General features: G+C 45.8%; 1 protein-coding gene across 2 annotated transcripts in view; it reads left to right on the forward strand.

The window, feature by feature from the left end:
- Positions 1–27,806, forward strand: part of LARP1 (La ribonucleoprotein 1, translational regulator) — a 547,470-nt gene that overhangs the window by 264,159 nt on the left and 255,505 nt on the right. For both annotated transcript variants that reach the window (XM_069199616.1, XM_069199617.1), the window contains exons 8-10: positions 6,147–6,291; positions 6,705–6,879; positions 6,972–7,141. In XM_069199616.1, coding sequence (XP_069055717.1) covers positions 6,147–6,291; positions 6,705–6,879; positions 6,972–7,141 — 490 coding nt within the window. The remainder of the gene's footprint in view (positions 1–6,146; positions 6,292–6,704; positions 6,880–6,971; positions 7,142–27,806) is intronic.

The following is a 27,806-nucleotide window of genomic DNA, read 5'->3' on the forward strand; positions in this document are numbered from 1 at the left end:
AAAACACAGATTCAGACTATATTGTTGCCTGTACTGCACGCAAAAGGGCTAATAGCCAATCAAAAGGAGACACACCTCCTCCTGATAAGAGTAAAAATAAATTAGATGTGGCACGTAAGAGTGGCAGCTCAACCAGCCAATCGCGGGTGAATTGCAAATGCACAAGTGTTGCTATCCAGGTATGATAGAGCTCACTGGGATGCTATGGAGGAACCTTTACAATACCTACCAGAAGAAAATCGTAAAAAAGGGGGGTAGAAATAGTAAATGGGGGACAAACAATTTTCAACAACTCCGTTAGATGTACTCTTGATGCTGCTGATACAGCAGCACGTAGTAATAACACCAGCGTCATTATATAAGGCACCATGCCTTGCTCAGATGTTCATGATTTAAACAGGAGGTAGAACAGGCAGTTTTAAACATGCCCTTTGATAAAGAGCATTGATTTGGCTCAAGTGGATACCACACTTGAAACTTTAAGTAAAGATAATCAAACGGCCAAAGCTATGGGAGCCCTACTAGCCAGCACACACCGGGGTACTTAACGTCCTGCCGGATTTGAAAGCGGATTTAGATCATTTCAAGAAAATTCCATGAATCAAACGAAACCCTCCTCTCAATACACTGGAGGTTACTTCAGAGGATCTTATAGAGGCAACAGTAAGGGAAGAGGAAAACCATCTAGAGGTTCCTCATCCGTCACTAAACTGACTTAAAACAAAACATACCAACACACACCACTCCTGTAAGGGGGAGGTTACAACTTTTTTTTACCTCCAAAGGTCTCAAATACCACAGATCAATGGGTACTTCAAATTATCCAAAATGCCTACTGTCTGGAGCTCATTTCCACTCCACCAAATCTACACTCGTACTCACAAGATGTCACTCTTCTCAGAGAAAGTACATTCCCTTCTAAAAGGGGCTATAGAACCAGCACCATTACATACCAAGGAACTGGGGTTTACTCCCTGTATTTTCTAATCCCCAAAAAACAGGCCTCTCGGACCAATATTAGATCACAGAACTTTAAACCACTACATCCTATCAGAACACTTTCATATGGTCACTCATCAGGATGTTATTCCCCTATTACAACAAGGCGACTTCATGACAGCGTTGGACCTAAAGGGCGCTTACTTTTACATTCCCTTTCGTTCTGCTCACCGCAAATACCTAAGATTTGTAGTTGCAGGAAAACATTACCAATTCGAAGTATTACCATTCGGAGTCAACTGCTCCCGGAGTAGTGTCAAAATGTCTCGTAATAGTTGAAGCACATCTCAGAAGAAAAAAAAACATGCTTTTCCCCTATTTGGACTATTGGCTCATCAAAGCCAGTTCATTCACAGTGTCAGACACACTCATCTCCTACACTTTCTGGGGTTCACCATAAACTACATCAAATCTCATCTGCAACCTCTCCAAATACAACCTTATTTAGGAACTACCCTCAACACACAATTAGGAATAGCATTTCCCAACTCAGCCCGAGTTCAGGCTTTTCAGACATCAGTTGCTACATTAAAACAGAACCAAACATGCTCATTAAGTACTGTTGGGAAACTGTTAGGGATGAAGGCATCTCTTATAGCCATTGTGCCTCATGCCAGACTTATCCTCTTCAACGATGTCTGTTGTCAATGGTCTCATGCCTAGGGTCAAATGGAAGATCTAGTGTTGGACTTACTGTCTTACTGCTCTCTACATTGGTGGAATACCCAATCCTTAGGAAAGGGCAACCCTTTTTAGATCCTGTCCCTCAGTTCACTGTTAACAGATGCCTCAAATGACAGTTGGGGAGCTCATCTCCTCAGCCTCAGTTCAGGGGTGTAGAGACCGACCACTGGTGCAGCAATGGCCAGCAGGTGGGCCTCACCTTTGCCCAGTCGGTGGCTTGCCCGAGAGGCCCCTGTGCCCTCCCTCCAGCACCTAAGTGACCCCTGGGTTCCTCCATAGAATTCTATTGAACCTGACGCCCTGTTTGCACACTGCACCTGGCCACCCCTGTACTGCTGAGGGTGTGGTTTTTGTGCCTACTTGGGGCCCCTCCAGTGCTCCTCCAAACCCCCCTTGTCTTCCCTCCGACAACGTGGGTACTTACCTGCAAGCAGACTTGAACCGGAGTACCCCCTGTCTCTATTGGGGACCATGTTATTTTGGCTCACGTTTGACCTCTGCACCTAACCGGCCCCGTGTTGCTGGTGCTGGTTGTTTGGGGTTATCTTGAACCCCCAATGGTGGGCTACCTATGCCCCGGAGATTGAACCCGTAAGTTTGTTACTTACCTTAAACACTTTACCTACCTCCCCCAGGAACTGTTGAAAATTGCTGTGTCCACTTTTAAAATAGCTTTTTGCCATTTTAAAGAAAACTGTGTACATTGATTCCATACAAAGTTCTAAGTATTACTATGCAAAGTACCTTTTGTTTAATGTACTTAACTGCTAAATGAATCTTGTGGTTCTAGAAATAAATAAAATATTTTCGATCTAAAAACCTATTGACCTGGAGTTATGTCATTGAGTGTTTTCACTTACTGCTTGTGTGTGTACAACAAATGCTTAACACTACCCTCTGATAAGCCTAACTGGCCGTCCACTCTACCACAAAGAGAGAATTAGTATTATTGCCTCTGTCAAGCCTCTTGGGGAACCCCTGGACTCTGTGCACACTAGATCTCATTTTGATATAGTATATACAGAGACAGCTTCCTACAAGGGGATATGGGACAACACTCAGCGGTCTCTTCACATCAAATTACCTGGAACTGCTAGCAGTATTCTTGGCAATGAAAGCATTCCTTTCACAGTTGCAACACAACAAGGTTGACTGCCATGTACTATCTTCAAAAACTGGCGGGGGGGAGACAATTTCATCAACTGTCCCATCTTGCATAAACAATATGGAAATGGCCAATTTATCACCACACTCACATGGTGGCACAATATCTCCCAGGGGCAGGCACACGCAAGCCCTTCAACAGTACTTCAGAAAGTGAGGAACACCTCAAATAGATCTGTTTGTAACATAGCAAAACAAAAAACTTCGCCTCCAGGTACCCACACCGTCAGTCCAAGGGCAATGCTCTATGGATGAGTTGGATCTGAATATTTGCTTATGCATAACCCCCCCCCCCTCCTATTACCATTTCTGGTCCAGAAGATAAAACAATCTTCCCTCAACATGGGTGCGTTAACCATGGTACACAACAGTTTTGGAACTAATTTGTTCCATCAAAAGCTTCCAAACAGATCAGATCTCCTGACACAAAAACAGGGCTAAATAAGACATCCAAATCACTCAACTTAATGACATGGCTCCTGAAGTCATAGAATTTGGCTATTTACAATTACCACAATAATGTATGGATATCCTTAAACAAGCATACAAACCTACAACTAGACAATGCTGTGCAGCAAAATGGAAACATTTTGTTTGCCATTCTCAAACAAAAAAATTCATCCTCTCAACCCCAACAGTACAAGACATTGTACAATATTTTTTTATTACGCTTACAAAAAAGCAAATCTAGCTTACACATCTATTTGTTTACATTTAGCAGACCGAGCTGCATATCTTCAAAGCAGACAGCATATTTCTTTGTTTAAAATTCCAGTTATCAAAGCGTTTTTGGAAGTACTAAAGTATAATTCCACAAAGAATTCCTACAGCTCCATCTTGGAATCTTAACATTGTACTCACAAGGCTTATGGCTCCACCGTTAAAGCCACTTCACTCCTGCTTCCTACAATTCTTTTCATGAAAAGTAGCCTTTTTAATTGCCATCACCTCCCTCATACGTGTCGGTGAGCTCCAAGCCTTAACTTTGGAAGAACCTTTCTTTCAAGTTCATAAAGAAAAAATTAAGAACAAATCCAAAGTTCTTTCCAAAAGTAATTTCACAATACCATGTTAACCAAACAATAGAATTATCAGTATTCTTCTCGCAACCAGATTCGGTAGCAGAAAGACCTCTGCCTACTCTAAAAAGAGCTCTTATGTATTGTATAGAAAGAACAAAACATTTTAGGAAAAGAAAACAACTTTTTGTGGCATTCTCCTTACTGCACAAAGGAGGCCATATATCTAAAATAACTGTAGCTAGATGGATAGTTAAATACATTCAGACTTGCTATACTAAAGCTAAACGAAAATTACCTATACCACCTAGAGCACACTCCACTGAAGGGCAAAAGGTATATGGAAGCACTTCTTTACAGTCTGTGCACAGCATATGTATCTATAGCTACACATGCCATTGAACGGAAAATGTTACCAGTAGACATCTGTTCGTGGCATGTAGTGCTGTAGATTCGCATGTTCCCTTTAATCCAATATAAATAATGTACATATGTAAATTCATAGCATGGACATCTTTTCTATTCAGCTTTATATTTTTCACTACTTACCTCTCCCGCTTGCGGAGGAGCAAACAAAGGACTCGATGCCCATGCGTTGTATTACTGAGAAGAGTCACTCGATCCCTTGACTCAGTTTTTTTTAAAAGAAAAACAAGTTGTACTACTCTGAACCCAACACTAAATGGGAAGCTTATGCACAGCATGTGAATCTACAGCACTACATGCCACAAACACGGCTACTGGTAAGTAACATTTTCCTTTCTCTTCTAACCGGATTAAAGTAAATATTTGAGATGTATTATGTTTACAGTTATTTTGGAAAGGATGTGTTTATAAAAAGTCCCACAATCCTACATCTAGATAAAAGGTATTCTTTGTTATATTCTTAGTGCATATAACCATGACTCAGAACTAGAATTTGAAATGTCCAGTTCTGTGGTATTTAAAGAGCTTCCTATGGAATGCAGTGTGTGAAGTCGTGATCCAGAGCAGTCTCCATTGGAAAAGTCCCGATGTATGCAATTCAGTGTTCTGTCTGGCTAAATAAAAAAATTAAAAAAAAAGCTTAGGCTGTGAGGGCAGGGTTTTGGGCGCATTGTAGTAATGTTAATCTGTTTGACTTTGCTTTGGTTTGTTTTCTAGTATTGTCCAAATGTATCCAGAAAACCCACAATTTGTTTTAGTGATTACGTTCTGAAGTTGCTGGAGTATTTTAGATGTTTGTCTTCTCCCTTGTGAGACGTTTGACAGCTGTTTGTCCTGATCTGCCCATTCCTTCTGAGAGTCGAAGTTGCAGGTTGACATTGGTGTTATTACCTGAAATTTTAGGGACCTAGCACTGAGCAGCTTTAACAATGGGCTCTAGCACCTCTGTGAATAGCCTAACACATTTAGGCTAGTAGGCCTACTTATAGACTGCAGAATTTTAACCTGTTGAAAGTACCCAATTTCCAAAAGGAATGTGAGCCCATGAAATTTCATAAAGCATTGGATCAAAAATGAGTAGCATGGAGAATTGTGACCAATCCTCAATTGAAGATTCATAAATTTGAAGACTCAAAATTCTCTGACCTGACTCATCCCAGCTAACCCTGTTCTGCAGCTACGCCGTGCCCCTTTCTTCTGTTCGTATGTTCACATGATCTGTCACTGGTATAATTGACATTGCTAGAGTCAGGCCTTTACTGGTGTCCTTTCAATGCACCCTACATCATATGATTGCCATTCCAATATTTTAAATCCCCCTTTCATATTAATTTTTTTGTTTCTCTGACTATCGTACAATGTGACTTTTTTTATCTCCCTCCTGCAGTATTTGAATTGTCATTTATCAATTCTGCTTAGTTACTAAGCTGTATCTCCAAGTTGGACATATCCCAAGCTTAGCTCTTCTGAGTTTGATTAGAACGGTTTGCATTTTGTAGATTATACCTTACTCTTCTTTTGCCTGCCCTCCTTGAATATCAGTGCTCAGTGCTGTGACCCTTCTTTCATGTTGTTTTGCATTGTTGTGCAGCCTTAATTACATTTTTGCCTCTTATTTTCCCTCCAATATGCACATAAATGTCCCTTTTAGTGCATGTATGCCTGTTGGCATTAAAATGTTTCATGGAAACCTTGCAATCAATGGTTAGTGTGGTTGCTTAAGCTTGTGGTAGTACCTGTTACCGGAATTTTTATTTTTATTTTATTTGATAATTTATTCATTGTATTTGAAAATGTATTAATTGTCAATAGATCCATTTTCTGTTGATTCCAGTTTTCTGTTTCTCTTAACAGTGAGTACTACTTCAGTGAGGACAATCTTCAACGGGATTTTTTCCTTCGGCGTAAGATGGACACTGAAGGGTTCCTGCCCATGAGCCTGATAGCCAGTTTTCACAGGGTGCAAGCCCTGACCACTGACATGGGGCTCATTCTCAAGGTGAAGTCTGATACCACCATCTCTAAGCCTTTTTTGGTGTGGCTCTTGTTTAGGTAGGGGTTTCAAGTTGTGGTTGGGGAGTACAATTATGTATGATTTAAGTGCCAATATTGTATTCGTGCAAGCTGAATTGCTCCCGTGAGTGTCTGGTTATTATAAACTTCAAGTGCCCATCCAACTAACTTAACTTCTAGTGATTTTTTTTTTTGTGTTAATCCCATATTTATACCTCTGTAGACTTAGTTCACAGGCCCTTCATATGATGACCCATACCAGTGTTGTTGAAGTTGGTTTTAAGTGACTTAACTAGAGAGCGGAATTTGACGTTAATATTGCTAACCTTGGATTAAAGTTGTATTATTTTGTTGCATATAATACTGTTTCAAGTAATATCTGTTTAATAACGTCTCTAGGCTTTGAAGGACAGCAAAGTGGTTGAAATCAGAGATTTGAAAATTCGAAGGAAGGATCACCCTGACAAGTGGCCGCTGCCAGGTCCTGGTTTATCAGATTCTGTCCAGACTGACTTCTCACAACTTATTAATTGCCCAGAGTTTGTGCCTAAGCAGACTTTCCAGAAAGAAACAGGTGAGTCTGTAGACTCCTTTTAACTTTTCACACATTTGAGCCAGATTGTTTTGTGGTCACATATTCATCAACACCTTATTTCCTAACTTTAGAATCTCTACCTGGATCACCACGTACATCTAGTCCTGTCACCAGGAAGACTGAGGAGGTTAGCAACTTGAAAACTATGCCAAAAGGTCTTTCTGCAAGTTTGCCAGAACTGGACACTGAAGCATGGACTGAGGTGAAAAAAAGACCTAGACCATCTCCAGACAGACCAAAGGTATTGTCACTTATTGTATAAAGTTGTCAGTGTTTGTATCATTGCTTGGTTGAGAGAACCACCAAATGTGTTTTTGCATCTTAGATTTAGTCAAGATTATGACATGCATTCTACTTTTCTACATCTGTTCTTTCTTACCTATTGTAAGGAAATGCCTCCTTGGCATGGTTACCCCCTGACTTTTTGCCTTTGCTGATGCTAAGTTTTGATTTGAAAGTGTGCTGAGGACTGCTAAACAGGCCCCAGCACCAGTGTTCTTTCCCTAACCTGTACCTTTGTTTCCACAATTGGCACACCCTGGCATCCAGGTAAGTCCCTTGTAACTGGTACCAAGGGCCCTGATGCCAGGGAAGGTCTCTAAGGGCTGCAGCATATCTTCTGCCACCCTGGGGACCCCCTCACTCAGCACAGACACACTGCTTGCCAGCTTGTGTGTGCTGGTGAGGACAAAACGAGTAAGTCGACATGGCACTCCCCTCAGGGTGCCATGCCAACCTCACACTGCCTATGCAGTATAGATAAGTCACCCCTCTAGTAGGCCTTACAGCCCTAAGGCAGGGTGCACTATACCATAGGTGAGGGCACTAGTGCATGAGCACTGTGCCCCTACAGTGTCTAAGTCAAACCTTAGACATTGTAAGTGCAGGGTAGCCATAAGAGTATATGGTCTGGGAGTCTGTCAAACACGGACTCCACAGCACCATAATGGCTACACTGAAAACTGGGAAGTTTGGTATCAAACTTCTCAGCACAATAAATGCACACTGATGCCAGTGTATATTTTATTGTAAAATACACCCCAGAGGGCACCTTAGAGGTGCCCCCTGAAACCTAAACCAACTACCCGTGTAGGCTGACTGGTTCTAGCAGCCTGCCACACTCGAGACATGTTGCTGGCCACATGGGGAGAGTGCCTTTGTCACTCTGTGGCCAGTAACAAAGCCTGCACTGGGTGGAGATGCTATCACCTCCCCCAGGCAGGAGCTGTAACACCTGGCGGTGAGCCTCAAAGGCTTACCCCCTTTGTTCCAGCACCGCAGGGCACTCCAGCTAGTGGAGTTGCCCGCCCCCTCCGGCCACGGCCCCACTTTTGGCGGCAAGGCCGGAGGAGATGATGAGAATAACAAGGAGTCGTCACTGGCCAGTCAGGACAGCCCCTAAGGTGTCCTGAGCTGAAGTGACTCTAACTTTTAGAAATCCTCCATCTTGCAGATGGAGGATTCCCCCAATAGGGATAGGAATGTGACCCCCTCCCCCTGGGAGGAGGCACAAAGAGGGTGTACCCACCCTCAGGGCTAGTAGCCATTGGCTACTAACCCCCCAGACCTAAACACGCCCTTAAATGTAGTATTTAAGGGCTCCCCTGAACCTAAGAATTTAGATTCCTGCAACTTACAGAAGAAGACTGCTGAGCCGAAAACCCCTGCAGAAGAAGAAAGAAGACACCAACTGCTTTGGCCCCAGTCCTACCGGCCTGTCTCCTGCCTTCCAAAGAAACCTGCTCCAGCGACGCTTTCTCCAGGACCAGCGACCTCTGAATCCTCAGAGGACTGCCCTGCTTCCAAGAGACCAAGAAACTCCCGAGAACAGCGGCCCTGTTCAACAAAGACTGCAACTTTGTATCCAGAGGAGCAGATTTAAAGACCCCTGCAATCCCCGCAAGAAGCGTGAGACTTGCAACACTGCACCCGGCGACCCCGACTCGACTGGTGGAGAACCAACACCTCAGGGAGGACCCTCCGGCGACTCACTGTGTAACCAAAGTTGTCCCACCTGAGCCCCCACAGCGACGCCTGCAGAGGGAATCCCGAGGCTCCCCCTGACCGCGACTGCCTGACTCTAAAATCCCGACGGCTGGAAAAGACCCTGCACCCGCAGCCCCCAGCACCTGAAGGATCGGAACTTCAGTGCAGGAGTGACCCCCAGGAGGCCCTCTCCCTTGCCCAGGTGGTGGCTACCCCGAGGAGCCCCCCCCTTGCCTGCCTGCACCGCTGAAGAGACCACTTGGTCTCCCATTGATTTACATTGCAAACCCGACGCTTGTTTGCACACTGCACCCGGCTGCCCCCGCGCTGCTGAGGGTGTACTTTTTGTGTGGACTTGTGTCCACCCCCCCCCCCCCCCTGCCCTACAAAACCCCTGGTCTGCCCTCCGAAGACGCAGGTACTTACCTGCTGGCAGACTGGAACCGGGGCACCCCCTTCTCTCCATTGAAGCCTATGCGTTTTGGGCACCACTTTGAACTCTGCACCTGACCGGCCCTGAGCTGCTGGTATGGTGACTTTGGGGTTGCTCTGAACCCCCAACGGTGGGCTACCTTGGACACCAATTTGAACCCCGTAGGTGGTTTACTTACCTGCAAGAACTAACAGTTCGATGGCATATGTTGCTGCAGATACACATGTTTGGCACAGTCCGCTGCCTGGTGTTGGGCTCGGAGTATTACAAGTTGTTTTTCTTCGAAGAAGTCTTTTTTGGTCACGTGACCGAAGGACTCCTCCCTCTTCGGCTCCATTGCGCATGGGCGTCGACTCTATCTTAGATTGTTTTTTTCCGCTGTCGGGTTCGGACGTATTCCTTTTCGCTCCGTGTTTCGGTTCGGAAAGTTAGTCAGAATCTCGGAAGAAAGCGTTGGTATTGTTCCGTTCGGTATCGGGATAGTTAGGTACATCGACACCGATCATCGGAAGACTTTGGGGTAGCTTCGATTCCCCCATCGGGGCCAGGTCGGCCCGACCGCGTGCGACATCGAAGCCGATGGAACGGACCCCGTTCCGTTTCTGCCCAAAATGTCACAGTAAGTATCCTTATACAGATCAGCACTTGGTCTGTAACTTGTGCTTGTCCCCCGAGCACAAGGAGGATACCTGTGAGGCCTGTCGAGCCTTCCGGTCCAGAAAAACACTCCGGGACCGAAGAGCCAGGCGTCTACAAATGGTGTCCACGCCGACAAAACAACGTTTCGACGACGAAGAGGAAACATTCTCGGTTCCGGACTCAGAATCCGGAGACTCCGACGTCGAACAACAGCAACAAACTGTGAGTAAGACGTCAAAGTAAAACCATCGAGAAAACGAAAGCCCAGGGGACGCCACTGCCAACAGGCCATGGCTCGACCCATAAAACAGGCGACCCGTCGAAGGTGCCGAAAAAGGGCACGCCCATAGCGAAGACACCCGACTCCGGTCGAGGGACCGCCATGGAGCAACCTCGGAGCCGAGATAGCGGCTCCGAGAGACAAAAACAAGATACTGGCACCGAAAAACATCGGCACCGAGACTCCATGCCGAAAGGAACAAAAATTCTGTCGGTGCCGAAGCCGATAAAAGATTCTCTCTCGGCGCCGAAAATTTCCACACCTTCATCCTACACAGAGGAACAAGGAATAAGTGGCCAGATGCACAGATTTGGACAAGAGCTCCAAAGTGTAGAATCAGACTACACACAAAAGAGACTGTACATCCAGCAAGACACAGGGAAGATATCAACCCTTCCCCCAATAATGAGGAAAAGAAGGATCGGTCTCCTCAAGGATGACGCACAACCACAAGCCAAAGTGGTCAAAAAAGTCACGCCTCCGCCCTCTCCACCACAACAGGCATCGCCGGCACAAACACCGCCACAAATGCACTCACCAGCGCAAACTACCATAAGTCAAGATAATCAGGATCAAGACGCTTGGGACCTATACGACACCCCAGTGCCGGACAATGATCCAGATTCATACCCCACAAAGCCGTCACCGCCAGAGGACAGTACCTCATACTCGCAACTGGTGGCTAGGGCTGCAGAATTCCACAATGTCCAACTGCATTCCGATCCTATAGAGGATGATTTTTTATTTAACACCCTCTCGGCTACACATAGCCAATATCAATGTCTCCCAATGCTACCAGGGATGTTACAGCACGCAAAACAAATTTTTGAAGAGCCCGTAAAATCAAGAGCCATCACCCCAAGGGTGGATAGAAAATACAAACCACCACCCACAGACCCAGTGTTTATTACTTCGCAGTTACCACCTGACTCCGTAGTAGTAGGGGCAGCTCGCAAAAGAGCAAATTCCCATACATCTGGCGACGCCCCACCTCCGGACAAAGAAAGCAGAAAATTTGATGCGGCAGGAAAAAGAGTAGCATCACAGGCAGCCAACCAGTGGCGCATCGCAAATTCTCAAGCGCTGCTGGCCAGATATGACCGCGCACACTGGGATGAGATGCAACTTCTCGTAGACCATCTTCCCCAAGAATACCAAAAAAGGGCGCAGCAAATAGTTGAAGAGGGACAAACGATCTCAAACAATCAAATCCGCTCTTCACTGGACGCAGCCGATACTGCAGCGAGAACAGTCAACACTGCTGTCACCATAAGGAGACACGCTTGGCTCCGCACTTCAGGCTTCAAACCTGAAATCCAGCAGGCTGTCCTTAATATGCCCTTCAACGAAAAACAACTTTTTGGCCCTGAAGTGGACACAGCCATTGAAAAACTTAAAAAGGACACAGACACGGCCAAAGCCATGGGCGCACTCTACTCCCCGCAGAGCAGAGGCTCTTTTAGAAAAACTCCATTTAGAGGGGGGTTTCGTGGCCAACCCACAGACACCACCAGCCAACAAACAAGAACCACACCATATCAGGGTTCATTCCAAAGGGGAGGTTTCAGGGGATATAGAGGGGGTCAATTCCCAAGGAGTAGGGGAAGATTCCAGACTCCAAAAACACCTCCACCTAAACAGTGACTTTCAAGTCACGCAACCCCTTCACTCAACACCAGTGGGGGGAAGACTAAGCCAATTCTACCAATCTTGGCAACAGATTACAACAGACAAGTGGGTATTAGCAATAATCCAACATGGCTATTGCATAGAATTCCACAAATTCCCACCAAACATCCCTCCCAAAACACGCAAAATGTCACCACAACATTTAGAACTTTTAGGACTAGAAGTTCAAGCACTACTGCAAAAGGATGCAATAGAGTTAGTACCAGTACAACAAAAAAACACAGGAGTTTACTCCCTGTACTTTCTAATTCCAAAAAAAGACAAAACATTAAAACCAATATTAGATCTCAGGACACTAAATACCTACATCATATCGGACCATTTTCACATGGTCACACTACAAGACATCATTCCACTGCTCAAACAGCAAGATTACATGACCACATTAGACCTAAAGGATGCGTACTTTCATATACCAATACACCCTTCTCACAGAAAGTACCTAAGGTTCGTATTCAAAGGAATACATTACCAATTCAAAGTGTTGCCATTCGGAATTACAACTGCACCAAGAGTGTTCACAAAATGTCTAGCAGTAGTAGCAGCACACATCAGGAGACAACAGATACATGTGTTCCCTTACCTAGACGATTGGCTAATCAAGACCAACACAGTAAAAAAATGCGCAAACGACACCACATATGTCATACAAACCCTTCACAAACTGGGGTTTTCCATCAACTATACAAAATCACACCTAGAACCGTGTCAGACACAACAATATCTAGGAGCAACCATCAACACATCAAAGGGAATTGCCACTCCAAGTCCACAAAGAGTGCAGGCATTCCACAAGGTAATAAGTGCTATGTTTCCAAACCAAAAGATACAAGCAAAATTTGTGCTAAAACTTCTAGGCATGATGTCATCATGCATAGCCATTGTCCCAAACGCAAGACTACACATGCGACCCTTACAACAGTGCCTAGCATCACAATGGTCACAGGCACAGGGTCAACTTCAAGATCTGGTGTTGGTAGACCGCCAAACATACCTCTCGCTTCTATGGTGGAACAGCAAAAATTTAAACAAAGGGCGGACATTTCAGGACCCAGTGCCTCAATAAGTTATAACAACAGATGCTTCCATGACAGGGTGGGGAGCACACCTCAATCACCACAGCATTCAAGGACAATAGGAAATACACCAAACAAAATTTCATATCAATTACCTAGAACTGTTAGCAGTATTTCTAGCGTTAAAAGCCTTTCAACCCATAATAACACACAAATACATTCTTGTCAAAACAGACAACATGACAACAATGTATTATTTAAACAAACAAGGAGGAACACACTCAACACAATTGTGCCTCCTAACACAAAAAATATGGCAGTGGGCGATTCACAACCACATTCGCCTAATAGCACAATTTATTCCAGGAATACAAAACCAACTAGCAGACAACCTTTCGCGAAACCACCAACAAGTCCACGAATGGGAAATTCACCCCCAAGTTCTGAACAAGTACTTTCAAATTTGGGGAACACCCCAGATAGATTTGTTCGCAACAAAAGAAAACTCAAAATGCCAAAACTTCGCATCCAGGTACCCACACCGCGAATCACAAGGCAATGCTCTATGGATGAGTTGGTCAGGGATATTTGCATACGCTTTTCCCCCTCTCCCTCTCCTTCCATATCTAGTAAACAAGTTGAGTCAAAACCAACTCAAACTCATACTGATAGCACCCACATGGGCAAGACAACCTTGGTATACAACTCTACTAGACCTTTCACTAGTACCGCATGTCAAACTACCCAACAGACCAGATCTGTTAACACAACACAAACAGATCAGGCATCCAAACCCAGCATCATTGAATCTGGCAATTTGGCTCCTGAAATCCTAGAATTCGGACACTTAGACCTCACACAAGAATGCATGGAGGTCATAAAACAAGCTAGAAAATCTTCCACTAGACACTGCTATGCATCTAAGTGGAAAAGATTTGTTTACTACTGCCATACCAATCAAATACAACCATTACATGCCTCTACAAAGGACATAGTAGGATACTTACTACATTTGCAAAAAGCGAATCTCGCTTTTTCATCTATAAAAATACACCTCGCAGCAATATCTGCTTACCTACAAACTACTCATTCATCGTCTCTATTTAGAATACCAGTTATTAAAGCATTCATGGAAGGGCTAAAAAGAATTATACCACCAAGAACACCACCAGTTCCTTCATGGAACCTTAACATCGTCTTAACAAGACTCATGGGTCCACCTTTCGAACCCATGCATTCCTGTGAAATGCAATATCTAACCTGGAAAGTCGCATTTCTCATTGCAATCACATCCCTCAGAAGAGTAAGTGAAATACAGGCATTTACCATACAAGAACCATTTATTCAAATACACAAAAATAAAATAGTTCTAAGAACAAATCCAAAATTTCTGCCAAAAGTAATCTCACCATTCCATTTAAATCAAACAGTAGAATTGCCAGTGTTCTTCCCACAACCAAATTCCGTGGCTGAAAGGGCACTACATACATTAGACATCAAAAGAGCACTAATGTACTACATTGACAGAACAAAGCTAATCAGGAAAACAAAACAACTGTTCATAGCTTTTCAAAAACCACACATAGGAAATCCAATCTCTAAACAAGGCATTGCTAGATGGATAGTCAGATGTATTCAAACATGCTATCTTAAAGCCAAAAGAGAATTGCCTATTACACCAAAGGCACACTCAACCAGAAAGAAAGGTGCTACAATGGCCTTTCTAGGAAACATTCCTATGAGCGAAATATGTAAGGCTGCAACCTGGTCTACGCCTCATACGTTTACTAAACACTACTGTGTAGACGTACTAAATGCACAACAAGCTACAGTGGGCCAAGCTGTACTAAGAACATTATTCCAAACTACTTCAACTCCTACAGGCTAAACCACCGGTTTTAGGGGAGGTAACTGCTTTATAGTCTATGCCAAACATGTGTATCTGCAGCAACATATGCCATCAAACTGAAAATGTCACTTACCCAGTGTACATCTGTTCGTGGCATTAGTCGCTGCAGATTCACATGTACCCTCCCGCCTCCCCGGGAAGCCTGTAGCCGTTTAGAAGTAGATCTTAAATCTTAAACATTTGTACATTTGTAAATAATTATTATAAACTCTTAACGTACATACATATTCACTCCATTGCATGGGCACTATTTATAGCAAACAACTCCATCCTCACCCTCTGCGGGGAAAACAATCTAAGATGGAGTCGACGCCCATGCGCAATGGAGCCGAAGAGGGAGGAGTCCTTCGGTCCCGTGACCAAAAAAGACTTCTTCGAAGAAAAACAACTTGTAATACTCCGAGCCCAACACCAGGCAGCGGACTGTGCCAAACATGTGAATCTGCAGCGACTAATGCCACGAACAGATGTACACTGGGTAAGTGACATTTTCATTACTTTACCTCCCCCAGGAACTGTGAAAATTGCACTGTGTCCACTTTTAAAACAGCTTATTGTGTTTGATGTAAAAAGTATATATGCTATTGTGATTATTCAAAGTTCCTAGAGTACTTACCTGCAATACCTTTCAAATGAGATATTACATGTAGAATTTGAACCTGTGGTTCTTAAAATAAACTAAGAAAATATATTTTTCTATAACAAAAACCTATTGGCTGGAATTGTCTGAGTGTGTTCCTCATTTATTGCCTGTGTGTATGTACAACAAATGCTTAACACTACTCCTTTGATAAGCCTACTGCTCGACCACACTACCACAAAATAGAGCATTAGTATTATCTCTTTTTTTGCCACTATCTTACCTCTAAGGGGAACCCTTGGACTCTGTGCATACTATTCCTTACTTTGAAATAGTGCATACAGAGCCAACTTCCTACACCTATGTAAAGTAGAATCTCTTGTATGAAAGCTGTAATTCCTAAAATGCCAGTGGTTTTAGCTTTCATCCTCTGTTGCATCCGCTCTGGACACTGGAATTGTCATTTTGTAGAGAATGAAATGGTTTACATGTCGAGTAATTATATTGACCAATTGAACAAAGCCAATTCCCCTGACAGTGCTGTGTTCTGGAATTAATTGGCTCCTGAGTGCTCTTTCGAAAGAATGGGTTTGAGAGATGTGTGGTAAAGCCTATATAGGAGTTGTAGATGTTTCAGTTACATACAAATATGGCGCTGCATGCATCTCTGCTTGTTTGAAATGTTGTGAAGCGTTAGAAAATAGGTGCAGCCTGACTTACCTGCACCTTTTTTCTGAAGGGAAACATCCATGTGCCTTACAGAGTTGGAAGTAGGTTGGTGGTACTCCTTACAGGTGTAGACATTGTATTTGGGTTTGGCACTGTGGACAGCAAAGGATTGTTTGATATGTTATTGAATGGAGGGACAGTCAATAATGGGGTAGGTCTTTTTGAGCAGATGCCATGTTTGGCGAAGTCTGGAGTCTTTTAATTAAGTTTTCCTGACCCTTAGTTTCCTGGATATTTTTTTGGGGGATGGGGGTGCGCAGCATGTTCCTTTAAAGGTGTCTTCCCCCAATGCCCCGCCTCCTGGGCTACGTTGAACCAGTTGGGCAGTGTAGGAAGTTGGCTCTGTATGTGCTATTTCAAAGTAAGGAATAGCATGCACAGAGTCCAAGGGTTCCCCTTAGAGGTAAAATAGTGGTAAAAATAGATAATACTAATGCTCTATTTTGTGGTAGTGTGGTCGAGCAGTAGGCTTATCCAAGGAGTAGTGTTAAGCATTTGTTGTACATACACATAGACAATAAATGAGGTACACACACTGAGACAAATCCAGCCAATAGGTTTTGTTATAGAAAAATATCTTTTCTTAGTTTATTTTAAGAACCACAGGTTCAAATTTAACATGTAATATCTTGTTTGAAAGGTATTGCAGGTAAGTACATTAGGAACTTTGAATCATTTCAATTGCATGTATACTTTTCAAGTTATTGACAAATAGCTACTTTAAAAGTGGACACTTAGTGCAATTTTCACAGTTCCTGGGGGAGGTAAGTTTTTGTTAGTTTTACCAGGTAAGTAAGACACTTACAGGGGTCAGTTCTTGGTCCAAGGTAGCCCACCGTTGGGGGTTCAGAGCAACCCCAAAGTCACCACACCAGCAGCTCAGGGCCGGTCAGGTGCAGAGTTCAAAGTGGTACCCAAAACGCATAGGCTAGAATGGAGAGAAGGGGGTGCCCCGGTTCCGGTCTGCTTGCAGGTAAGTACCCGCGTCTTCGGAGGGCAGACCAGGGGGGTTTTGTAGGGGACCGGGGGGGACACAAGCCCACACAGAAATTTCACCCTCAGCAGCGCGGGGGCGGCCGGGTGCAGTGTAGAAACAAGCGTCGGGTTCGCAATGTTAGTCTATGAGAGATCAGGGGATCTCTTCAGCGCTGCAGGCAGGCAAGGGGGGGCTTCCTCGGGGAAACCTCCACTTGGGCAAGGGAGAGGGACTCCTGGGGGTCACTTCTCCAGTGAAAGTCCGGTCCTTCAGGTCCTGGGGGCTGCGGGTGCAGGGTCTTTTCCAGGCGTCGGGACTTAGGTTTCAGAGAGTCGCGGTCAGGGGAAGCCTCGGGATTCCCTCTGCAGGCGGCGCTGTGGGGGCTCAGGGGGGACAGGTTTTGGTACTCACAGTCGGAGAGTAGTCCGGGGGTCCTCCCTGAGGTGTTGGTTCTCCACCAGCCGAGTCGGGGTCGCCGGGTGCAGTGTTGCAAGTCTCACGCTTCTTGCGGGGAGATTGCAGGGTCTTTAAAGCTGCTCCTTGAAACAAAGTTGCAGTCTTTTTGGAGCAGGTCCGCTGTCCTCAGGAGTTTCTTGTCTTTTTCGAAGCAGGGCAGTCCTCAGAGGATTCAGAGGTCGCTGGTCCCTTGGAAGGCGTCGCTGGAGCAGAGTTCTTTGGAAGGCAGGAGACAGGCCGGTGAGTTTCTGGAGCCAAGGCAGTTGTCGTCTTCTGGTCTTCCTCTGCAGGGGTTTTCAGCTAGGCAGTCCTTCTTGTTGTTGTTGCAGGAATCTAATTTTCTAGGGTTCAGGGTAGCCCTTAAATACTAAATTTAAGGGCGTGTTTAGGTCTGGGGGGTTAGTAGCCAATGGCTACTAGCCCTGAGGGTGGGTACACCCTCTTTGTGCCTCCTCCCAAGGGGAGGGGGTCACAATCCTAACCCTATTGGGGGAATCCTCCATCTGCAAGATGGAGGATTTCTAAAAGTTAGTCACCTCAGCTCAGGACACCTTAGGGGCTGTCCTGACTGGCCAGTGACTCCTCCTTGTTGCTTTCTTTGTTCCCTCCAGCCTTGCCGCCAAAAGTGGGGGCCGTGGCCGGAGGGGGCGGGCAACTCCACTAAGCTGGAGTGCCCTGCTGGGCTGTGACAAAGGGGTGAGCCTTTGAGGCTCACCGCCAGGTGTCACAGCTCCTGCCTGGGGGAGGTGTTAGCATCTCCACCCAGTGCAGGCTTTGTTACTGGCCTCAGAGTGACAAAGGCACTCTCCCCATGGGGCCAGCAACAGGTCTCTGGTGTGGCAGGCTGCTGGAACTAGTCAGCCTACACAGACAGTCGGTTAAGTTTCAGGGGGCACCTCTAAGGTGCCCTCTGGGGTGTATTTTGCAATAAAATGTACACTGGCATCAGTGTGCATTTATTGTGCTGAGAAGTTTGATACCAAACTTCCCAGTTTTCAGTGTAGCCATTATGGTGCTGTGGAGTTCGTGTTTGACAAACTCCCAGACCATATACTCTTATGGCTACCCTGCACTTACAATGTCTAAGGTTTTGTTTAGACACTGTAGGGGTACCATGCTCATGCACTGGTACCCTCACCTATGGTATAGTGCACCCTGCCTTAGGGCTGTAAGGCCTGCTAGAGGGGTGTCTTACCTATACTGCATAGGCAGTGAGAGGCTGGCATGGCACCCTGAGGGGAGTGCCATGTCGACTTACTCGTTTTGTCCTCACTAGCACACACAAGCTGGCAAGCAGTGTGGCTGTGCTGAGTGAGAGGTCTCCAGGGTGGCATAAGACATGCTGCAGCCCTTAGAGACCTTCCTTGGCATCAGGGCCCTTGGTACTAGAAGTACCAGTTACAAGGGACTTATCTGGATGCCAGGGTCTGCCTATTGTGGATACGAAAGTACAGGTTAGGGAAAGAACACTGGTGCTGGGGCCTGGTTAGCAGGCCTCAGCACACTTTCAATTGTAAACATAGCATCAGCAAAGGCAAAAAGTCAGGGGGTAACCATGCCAAGGAGGCATTTCCTTACAGGCAGAGATGCCAAATTTCATTCTGGCTCAAATGGTAGGTTCACAGATTTCTCTCTGTGGCTCCCTCAGTATTAAAGAGGATAATTAAAGGTGGCCTGGTCTAGTTCAGAGCTTCTTTAAGTGATAGAAGCCTGAATCTTTTGCATGAATTGTAGGTTTTGGAACATTTGTTGAAGACTTCTTGTGTAAAAGGTTTCTCATGCATTGATTTGCCTGTGTTTTAAGCAGTAGTTTATAGTTCATTATAATTTTTAAGTCACTCGCGTAAACTATGAAATGTGAGGTTTCTGAGCATGTGTGGTTCGAAGAACGATAATTTGGCCAGTTGCTGCATGCCATAATCTGGTTGGGATGTTCTGCTTGAGGTGATTAGCAAACATCCAATGGTTAATTGAATTTAGGTATTTCCTCATAGCACTAGTGTTAATGGCAGATGTGTTTTCAATCTTGAGGATAATTTGTGTTTATTCAGCATTATCTGATAGACTTCTAGCTGCAGATTCCTTACCTTACAATTTCCCCAGGCGATAGACTGGAAATGGAGATTTTGTTCTGAGCAGTACCCCTGTGCACTGTTAGGTGGCATTGGTCGACTCCATGGTGTCGTCGGAGTTGTGGTTGCCGTGATATTGTTGCCGTTGTATATAGGCGCCACCCCTGTGTGCTGACGTCCGTTCTTTTCTTTCCGCACCAGCCTTTGCGCAGATCCGGAGAAGAGCTACCTCAGTAATTTTTTGACTAACTGCAACATTTGTCGAATTAGTTTTTGAGGAGTTTTGGTTTGCGTCGAGGGATGTCCCGTAAAACCGGTTTCAAGCCCTGCGACTCCTGTCACCGCATCATATTCTATGATGGTTAGAAGGGCTGCTGAGGTTTTGAACCTCGAGCTTCCTTCTGTGGCGGTTAGGGGTAACCCCCTGACTGAAGTGCTTCAGCCTGGGGCCTCCAACTCTGAATCCCTTGTGCCCCTCAATGAAGCGCTCACGGACATCCTACTGGGGACCTGGTCCAAACCCAGCACAGGGACTCCTGTAAATAGGATGGTTGCCTGCAATCGGCCTGCGCGAATTACCCAAATTTCCTTACCCAGCACCCTACGCCTGAGACTTGTCGTCCAGGCTTCATCATCCTCTGGCGCATTCCCTATCGCTCCCCTGGACTGGGAATCAAAAAGACTGGACAACTTGGGGAAGATGTTTCCTTCTGCCAGTCTAGTGCTGCGGTCCGTGAACACCGCATGCCTTTTGGGGCGCTATTCCCATACTCTCTGGGATACGGTCACGCAAGTGCTGGCTCAAGTTCTGGAAGAGGCCCGAAGCATTTTCACCCAGGCAATGACAGATTGGAGTGATGCAGTCAAGTTCATGAAAGGTTGCGGACTGGATACGACCGAGTCACTGGGCAGTTTGGTTGCATTGATGGTGGCATTGAGATGTTTGAGGATTTCTGGGTCTTTGGGGATGTCCAGCAAGTTTTGATGGACATGCCCTTTGGCATTCATCTCGTCGGAGACAAGGCGGACTCAGCGCTCAAGCGCTTTAAGGATTCACGGGCTGCGGCTTGGTCCTTTGGCCTCGCAGCCATCCCCCCACCCCACTGGGAATCCATTACCACTGACAGGTGGGTTTTACAGATAGTCTGAATGGGCAACTCCCCCAGGAAACCTCCTCTTCCCCCTCAACTTCGAGACCATGCCACCATCATTCGATCATCTTTTCAAATTTGAGGTAAGTACATAAAATGCAAGGAAGGGAAGGTCTCCGGAGTCAGCCTTTTGGAGCTCTGGGTGATCTGACTTGCATTGAAAGCGTTCCTTCCCTCTCTGAAAGGGAAAGTGGTGCAGTTGTTCACCGACAACACCACCGCCATGTGGTATTGCAACAAGCAGGGCGAAGTGGGGTTGTGGACTCTGTCAAGAGGCTCTTCTTCTCTGGACATTCCTGGAATGCGAGGGCATTTCCCTGGTGGTTCAACATCTGACGGTCTCTCTGAGCGTCAGAGCAGACAAACTCAGCAGTCGATGCATAGTCAATCACAAATGGCATCTCCATCCAGGGGGTGGCGCAAGGTCTTTCAGCAGTGGGGAGAGCCTTGCTTAGATCTGCTCGCCTCCGCAGAGAAGGCGCAATGTCATCTGTTTTGCACGTTGGAGTTTCCAAGGCGGCTCACGATCTGCGACGCTTTCACAAGTGGAACTCAAGCCTCCTGTATGCCTTCCTGCCAATACCACTTCTGTCAGAGTTCTGAAGATCGAGCCACTAGGCCCAAGTGATCTTGGTAGCTCCGGACTGGACACGAAGAGTCTGGTATCCCGAACTATTGAGCATGGCCATCGATCCTCTGATCAGACCTCCCCTTCTGGAGGGTCTTCTGTCGCAGCAGCAGAGGGCTGTTAGCTACCCAAACCTGTCCAGTCTCCCTTCCTTGCGTGGAGATTGAGCAGACTCAGTTGATAGCTTTAGACATTCCACCCGAAGTCTGTAATGTCATCTTGGCAGCCAGGCGTCTCTCCACCAAAAACGGTGTAAGACTGGCGTCGGAAGAAATTTGTGGCGTGGTGCATCAATAAATCTGTTTCCTCTCTTTGCACCTCTGAGTTTCTCCTTTATTCTCTCTTGCCCAGCAGGGCTCTGCTCCCTCAAGGGATATTTGTCTGCCATCTCTGCCTTCTGAAGGCTACCAGACCAACCTTCTCTTTTCAAATCTCCCATTGTTGGGTGGTTTCTTAAAGGCCTCACTCAATTGTTTCCGTCTGTCCTGTTCATCATACAGCAGTGGAATGTGAAGTTGGTCCTCACGTACCTCATGTGTACCCCTTTCAAGCTGCTCCACAACTGTCCTCTACGGCTTTTGACCCTTAAAACAGCTTTTTTGATTGCCATCACCTCTGCTCGCAGTGAGTTGGTTTCAGGCTTTCTTCGAAGCCACCATTCCTAGCAGTGCATCCTGACATTGTGGTGCTTCATACCAGGGCTTCCTTTCTTCCCAGAGTGGTAACGCTTTTTCACGTAGACCAATGTATCCCCTTGCCTCCTTTTTACGCACCCTCACATCCCTCTCATGAGGAGGAGAGACTCCACCGTCTGGATCCAAAAAGAGCATTGATGTTCTACCTAGAGCGCACCAAAGATTTCTGGGTGGACGATAAACTCTTTTTGGGTTATGTGGGTGCGAAGAAAGGGAAGGCGGTGCAGAAGAGGATCATCTCACGATGGGTAGTCCTCTGCATCAAGATGTGCTAAGCTTTGGCGAAAAAGCAACCCCCTGAGGGTTTGCGTGCTCATTCAACAAGAGCAATTGCTGCTACCACAGCGTTAGCACGCAGAATTACAGTCCTGGATATCTGCCAGGCCGCAACGTAGGCATCCTTACATATGTTTACCAAGTGTTGCTGCCTGGACTGTCAGGTCCACAGAAATGGCTATTTGGGGTTTTCTGTCCTGCAGGACTTTTGGGTGTGATCTTAGTTTGCAGCCCATCACTGGGGATGATATTGCTCGGCTATCTATTCTAAGATAAGGAATCTGCAACTAGAAGTCTCTATCTGATGTACAAATTACTTACCTTCGGTAAAGATATATCTGGCAGAGACATATACTAGTTGTTGATTCCTTACTGGCACGCGCATCCTTCCCATACTGTGAACTGATTTCTAGGGACCGGTACTTCCCTTTAAGGGCCCTAGTTTTGGCACACCATTCTCTTTATTTTTCATGGCTCCGTGCTACTGGTGTGGAAAGTGGTGAAAAGAAACTAACAGCGCGCCGGGGTGGTGCCTATATACGACCGCAACGTCATCACAGCGACGACACCCGCACCTAATGTCGCGTGGGATGCTACTGCTCGAAGAAAAATCCCTGAATCCAGTCCGACTCTTGGGGAAATTCTAAGGTAAGGATTCTGCAATTAGAATATATCTCTACCAGATATATCGTTACCGAAGGTAAGTTACTTCTCCAGTATTGGATCTTTCATAGATTCACATGCTTGAATCATACCCATCGAGATGGGAGCCTCACGGTAACTACAAATATAAATAGCATTAAGTGTAACACACTAGGCCTCAATGGCCCAAATAGGCACTATTATAGCCTATCCATGTTTTTATAAAAAATACTTGAACTACAGCCAATCAGGCATCAGCACCCTCTAGAATACTCCCAACAGAGGCTGTTCCCCCTCAGATTTTCTACCGCACATTGTGTGAAAGGGGGTCTCCCTGAGCTCTGCTCAGTTTAATCTTCTGACAGGAATATTTTCTCTGAGTACCCAGCTTTTCCAGTGGACAGGATGTCCCAGCAAAGGAAAAAAGACTATTCAGAGATTGTGGCAGAAAAAGACTTCATATTGATGACCCCCACAAGAAATGCATCTACTGGCTACATCCAGACCATAATGTGAGGGACTGTAAGATTTTTTCGCACCTTCGCTCATAAGACCCTAAAAGACCTTGAGGGTAGACTTTTGCTGTGGCTCCAAAAGCAGAAGGCCATGGAGTAACCTTCTGACGAGGAAAGCCTCATCACACACTGCTCACTCCCTAAAAAGGCCTAGAGGTGAGGAAAAACTGCCTACAGAGCCTCCAAGAAAAAAGTTTCAAAAAAATCTAAATACCTTTCTTTGGCGAAGCAAAAAGGCCAAGAGGGTGCTGCCTCAGTATCAGGTACCTGGTTAAAACCCTAAAAAAAAAAAGTTCACTCGGAGCCTACCACACCTTCCTTTTATTTGGGCGGGGGGAGGGGTGGAGGAGGAGAGGAAGGCACCCCCAAAAAAGTGCCTCTCTGTCTCTATCACAGGAGAAGCAACCAGGAAGATTCTCCTCAGATTCTGCCTAAAAAAGCCCGTCAACATCACTGTCGACGTCCACGGTCACAATTACATCTACATTCTACAGCAGTGTCCCCAATGATTACTTCGTCGCTACTTTTGTCGACAACGATCATTACAGCAAAAATCTACAAGAAGACCATCAACGAGAGATAGGATGGAAGCAGACCCGTCGACGAGGGCTAAGACAATCGTCAACGAGAATACTGTCGACGACAGTACCGTCAAGGCAGTCGACGAGGGAACTGTTGACGAGAGAAACATCAATGGCGGTTTCGTCTGCGCCACCATCTGACGAACTTAGCAGGGGTAGCACCATCTTCAGGTGATTCCTTCCTCTTTCGTTCATAATGGTGGGAGTGAAGGCATCTCCAATCCTGTCGACGCATACCTCCCCAAGCAAAGTGTTGCTGTATCCTCCTCAGCATCTACTAGATGATGACATCTATTCTCAGGCTCTGATGGTATGTTTGGTGCAGCCAGTAATCCGTCACAGCTTCATGTCAAATGCCAGGATCTGGATGACAAGGGTGATGGACAATATCAAGACCCTTATTTGTCAACCAGGGTCCAACTGGATCCATCATACACTGCGTTTGAGACAAACTTATAATTCTGTGCCAAGATCCTTAGTGTCAGATCTCCAAGGTATGTTGCATGATTACTATAGAAGGTTTCCGCCATCAATACCTGCGACTCCGGACACTCAGTATAATCTGAAAACGAGTCCGCACACCCCAGTCCCTAGTTATCCAGGGACACCGCACAGAAACATCCCGTTTGTTCACCCATCGCAGGATGATCATCAGTCCACAGACGAAAAGAGGGAAGAGGGTGAGATACCGGAAACAGCATCTAGTGAGTGGGATGAATATCTCATTCCTACACCGCCTCCACCAGCAGCAGGGCCAGTGGATTCACCCCCGGAAGACATAGGGGGCTTCCATAATTTGATGGAAAGAGCGGGCAAAAGATTTCAACTACCCATTCTTTCCTGGGAAACTGGTTACTATATGACTTTAAAGAGGCATCAAAAAAGTCGGTTAGGGCTATTCCTATAGTAGATTTTCTATAGCAGGAAGTATTTAAGGCAATGAAAAACCCAGCTACAATACCTTCCCAGATGCCGCGGCTGGAGAAAAAATATAAAGCCCCGGAAGATACTCCAGCCTGTTTGATAACCCAACCAAAGCTGGATTCCATCATCTCAGGTGGCGCAACGTCGCTCAAAATCCTTCAATGCCGATAACATCACACCGCCAGACAGAGGGACCGGACCGCGTCTGGAAAACATTGGCAAAAGGTTCTCCTCGGTGGTGGCAGTAACTGTAAAGGCTGCTAACTCATTGGCCATTCTGGGCAGGTATGACCGCCAAATGTGGGCAGGCATGTCCTCTTACATAGACCTCTTGTCCGAGCATGCTAAACTGGAGGCAAAGAAAGTATTACTGGAAGAAGAGCGGATCGCAGCCAAGGTCATCGATTGTGCGATTGACATTTCACTAACCGGTTTCAGGCAACTGGCAGGGGCAGCAGTCTTGCATAGACAGGGCTGGCTGAAATCTACTTCTTTTTGCCCAGAAGTTCAGAGTACAGTACTTGACATGGCGGATGAGGGGGGAAAACCTCTTCGGAAAGCACGTGGATGACCTGCTACAGTCAAAGGCCAATGCAGATACAGCAAAATCCCTCTGTATGTTGCAGTACAAAAACCAGCCATTTCGAGAGGCAGATGAAATTACTCCTTTCGTGGTGGTTTCCAGCAGTATAGACCACGGTACCAGTCAACTCAGGCAGGTTTCCAACAGCAGTACGGACAGCAGCAATATCGATTACCACCCACAGCTGCTTATAGACACCCGCAAAAGGAAGACCCGTTGCCCGTGGCAGAGATACGGGTATAAAGCAATGACTGGGCATTCCTTTCAGCTACCAATCTGACCCAGGTGTCAAAGGTCAGGGGTCTCATCACTTACCACATCCTTCAGTGGTCGAGCATAACATCAGACAAGTGGGTACTAGATACAGTAGCCAAAGGGCATACTGTGGAATTCATACAGAAACCTCCAAATACCCCTCCGTCAGCACCTCCACAATTAAATCACCGCCTCATAGAAGTGTATGTGATGTTGCGCAAGGGGGCAATAGAGCTTGTTACAGCTCTTCACAGGAACCAGGGATTCTATTCATATTTTTTTTTCTAGTAAAGAAGCCTTCAGGGGTTTGGCGTCCCATCCTAAACTTAAGATCCTTAAAGTTCCTGAAGATGCAGCAGTTTCCTATGGTAACACTACATGACATCCTATGCCTCCTGAACACAGGAGATCACATGACATCTCTAGACCTCCAGGATACGTACTTCCACATCCCAAGACATCGAAACCATTGGAAATTTCCCAGTTTCAGGGTTGCAGGTATGCACCTGCAATTTCATGTCCTCCCATTTGGATTAGTCGGTCCCCAGAATTTTTACAAAGGTGTTGGCGCCAGTAGCGGCTCACCTTCGCCAGTTGGGCATACAAGTTTTTCCATACCTGGACGACTGGCTCATCAAGGCATCCTCAAGGGCTCAAGTGGTAGACCATACAACCGCTTGCCTCAGGTTGTTCGAGGATCTCGGTCTTATCGATTATCACAAGTCGCACGTTCATCACACACAAAAACGGAATTTCTTGGGGGTAATTCTGGATACTATCCAAAGCAAAGCACTCCCATCTCAAGAGCGAAAACGAAAGCTATCCAACTTGCCTCACAAGCTATTGACAAAGTTTGTTTCAGTTCGGACTTACAAATCATTAGTGGGAATGATCTTGTCATGTATTCTGCTGATCCCGAATTGCCAGCTACGTATGCAGCCTCTGCAGGAGCAACTGGAAGCTCAGTGGCTCCAGGTCCAGGGTTTCTTCAAGGATCGAATTCTCTTCACACCAGGGATGCGAGCTGCCATGTCTTGGTGGGCGAAACAGACCAACTTGTCCAGGGGTCTTACCTTTCTTCAAAAGGTGCCTCAATATATAATAATGGATGCACCCCATGATGGTTGGGGTGCCCACCTTCAAGATCTGCGAATAAGTGGCACCTGGACTCAAAAGGACAAACAGTGCACATAAATCAGCTGGAGCTCAAAGCAATAGATCTGGCGCTGAATGCTTTTTTTACCAAAATTTGAGACTCAGAAATTCTTATCAGAACGGACAATACCACAAGTATGTTTTACCTTTTAAAAAAAAAAAAAAAAAAGTAGGGGGGCACAAGGTCCTTACAGCTTTCACGACACGCTCAGAACATTTGGAAATGGGCCATAGGAAACAGAATTTTTCTGAAGGGGGAACGCTTGCCAGGGCAAACCAATGTCCTAGCGGATACTTTGAGCAGGATGGTCATTCCGATATATCGTTACCCAAGGTAAGTAACTTGTACATTAAGTTTTTCTGAGATTGAGGATATGAGGTGTCAGTGGTCTGTGGTAGGCTACCAGAGGAGCGGGGAAGTGTTTGAACTTCATGGTATGTTAGCTGTGGAGTAGAATGGAACAGAAACTAGCATCTTTTCAGCAATGTGATATGTAACCCATTTGAGGATGGTTTCTTGAAATGCTAGGTGTGTCAAAACAAAGCTCCTAACCATTATGGCCCAAGGCAAAAAGATTGGTGCCTGAAACTCAAATATCACACCACCTAAAGGTGGGAGAGGAGGAATTCCACTATGTCACCCAGATGCAGAGGGACTAGATTTCGAGGCACACTAGGAGGAGGAAACTATTTAGGAGGGTGTAGGAAGCTGGCCTGGTGTGTGGTGGACATCTGT

This window comes from Pleurodeles waltl, chromosome 7 (genome assembly GCF_031143425.1).
Source record: "Pleurodeles waltl isolate 20211129_DDA chromosome 7, aPleWal1.hap1.20221129, whole genome shotgun sequence".
Lineage (NCBI taxonomy): Eukaryota > Metazoa > Chordata > Amphibia > Caudata > Salamandridae > Pleurodeles > Pleurodeles waltl.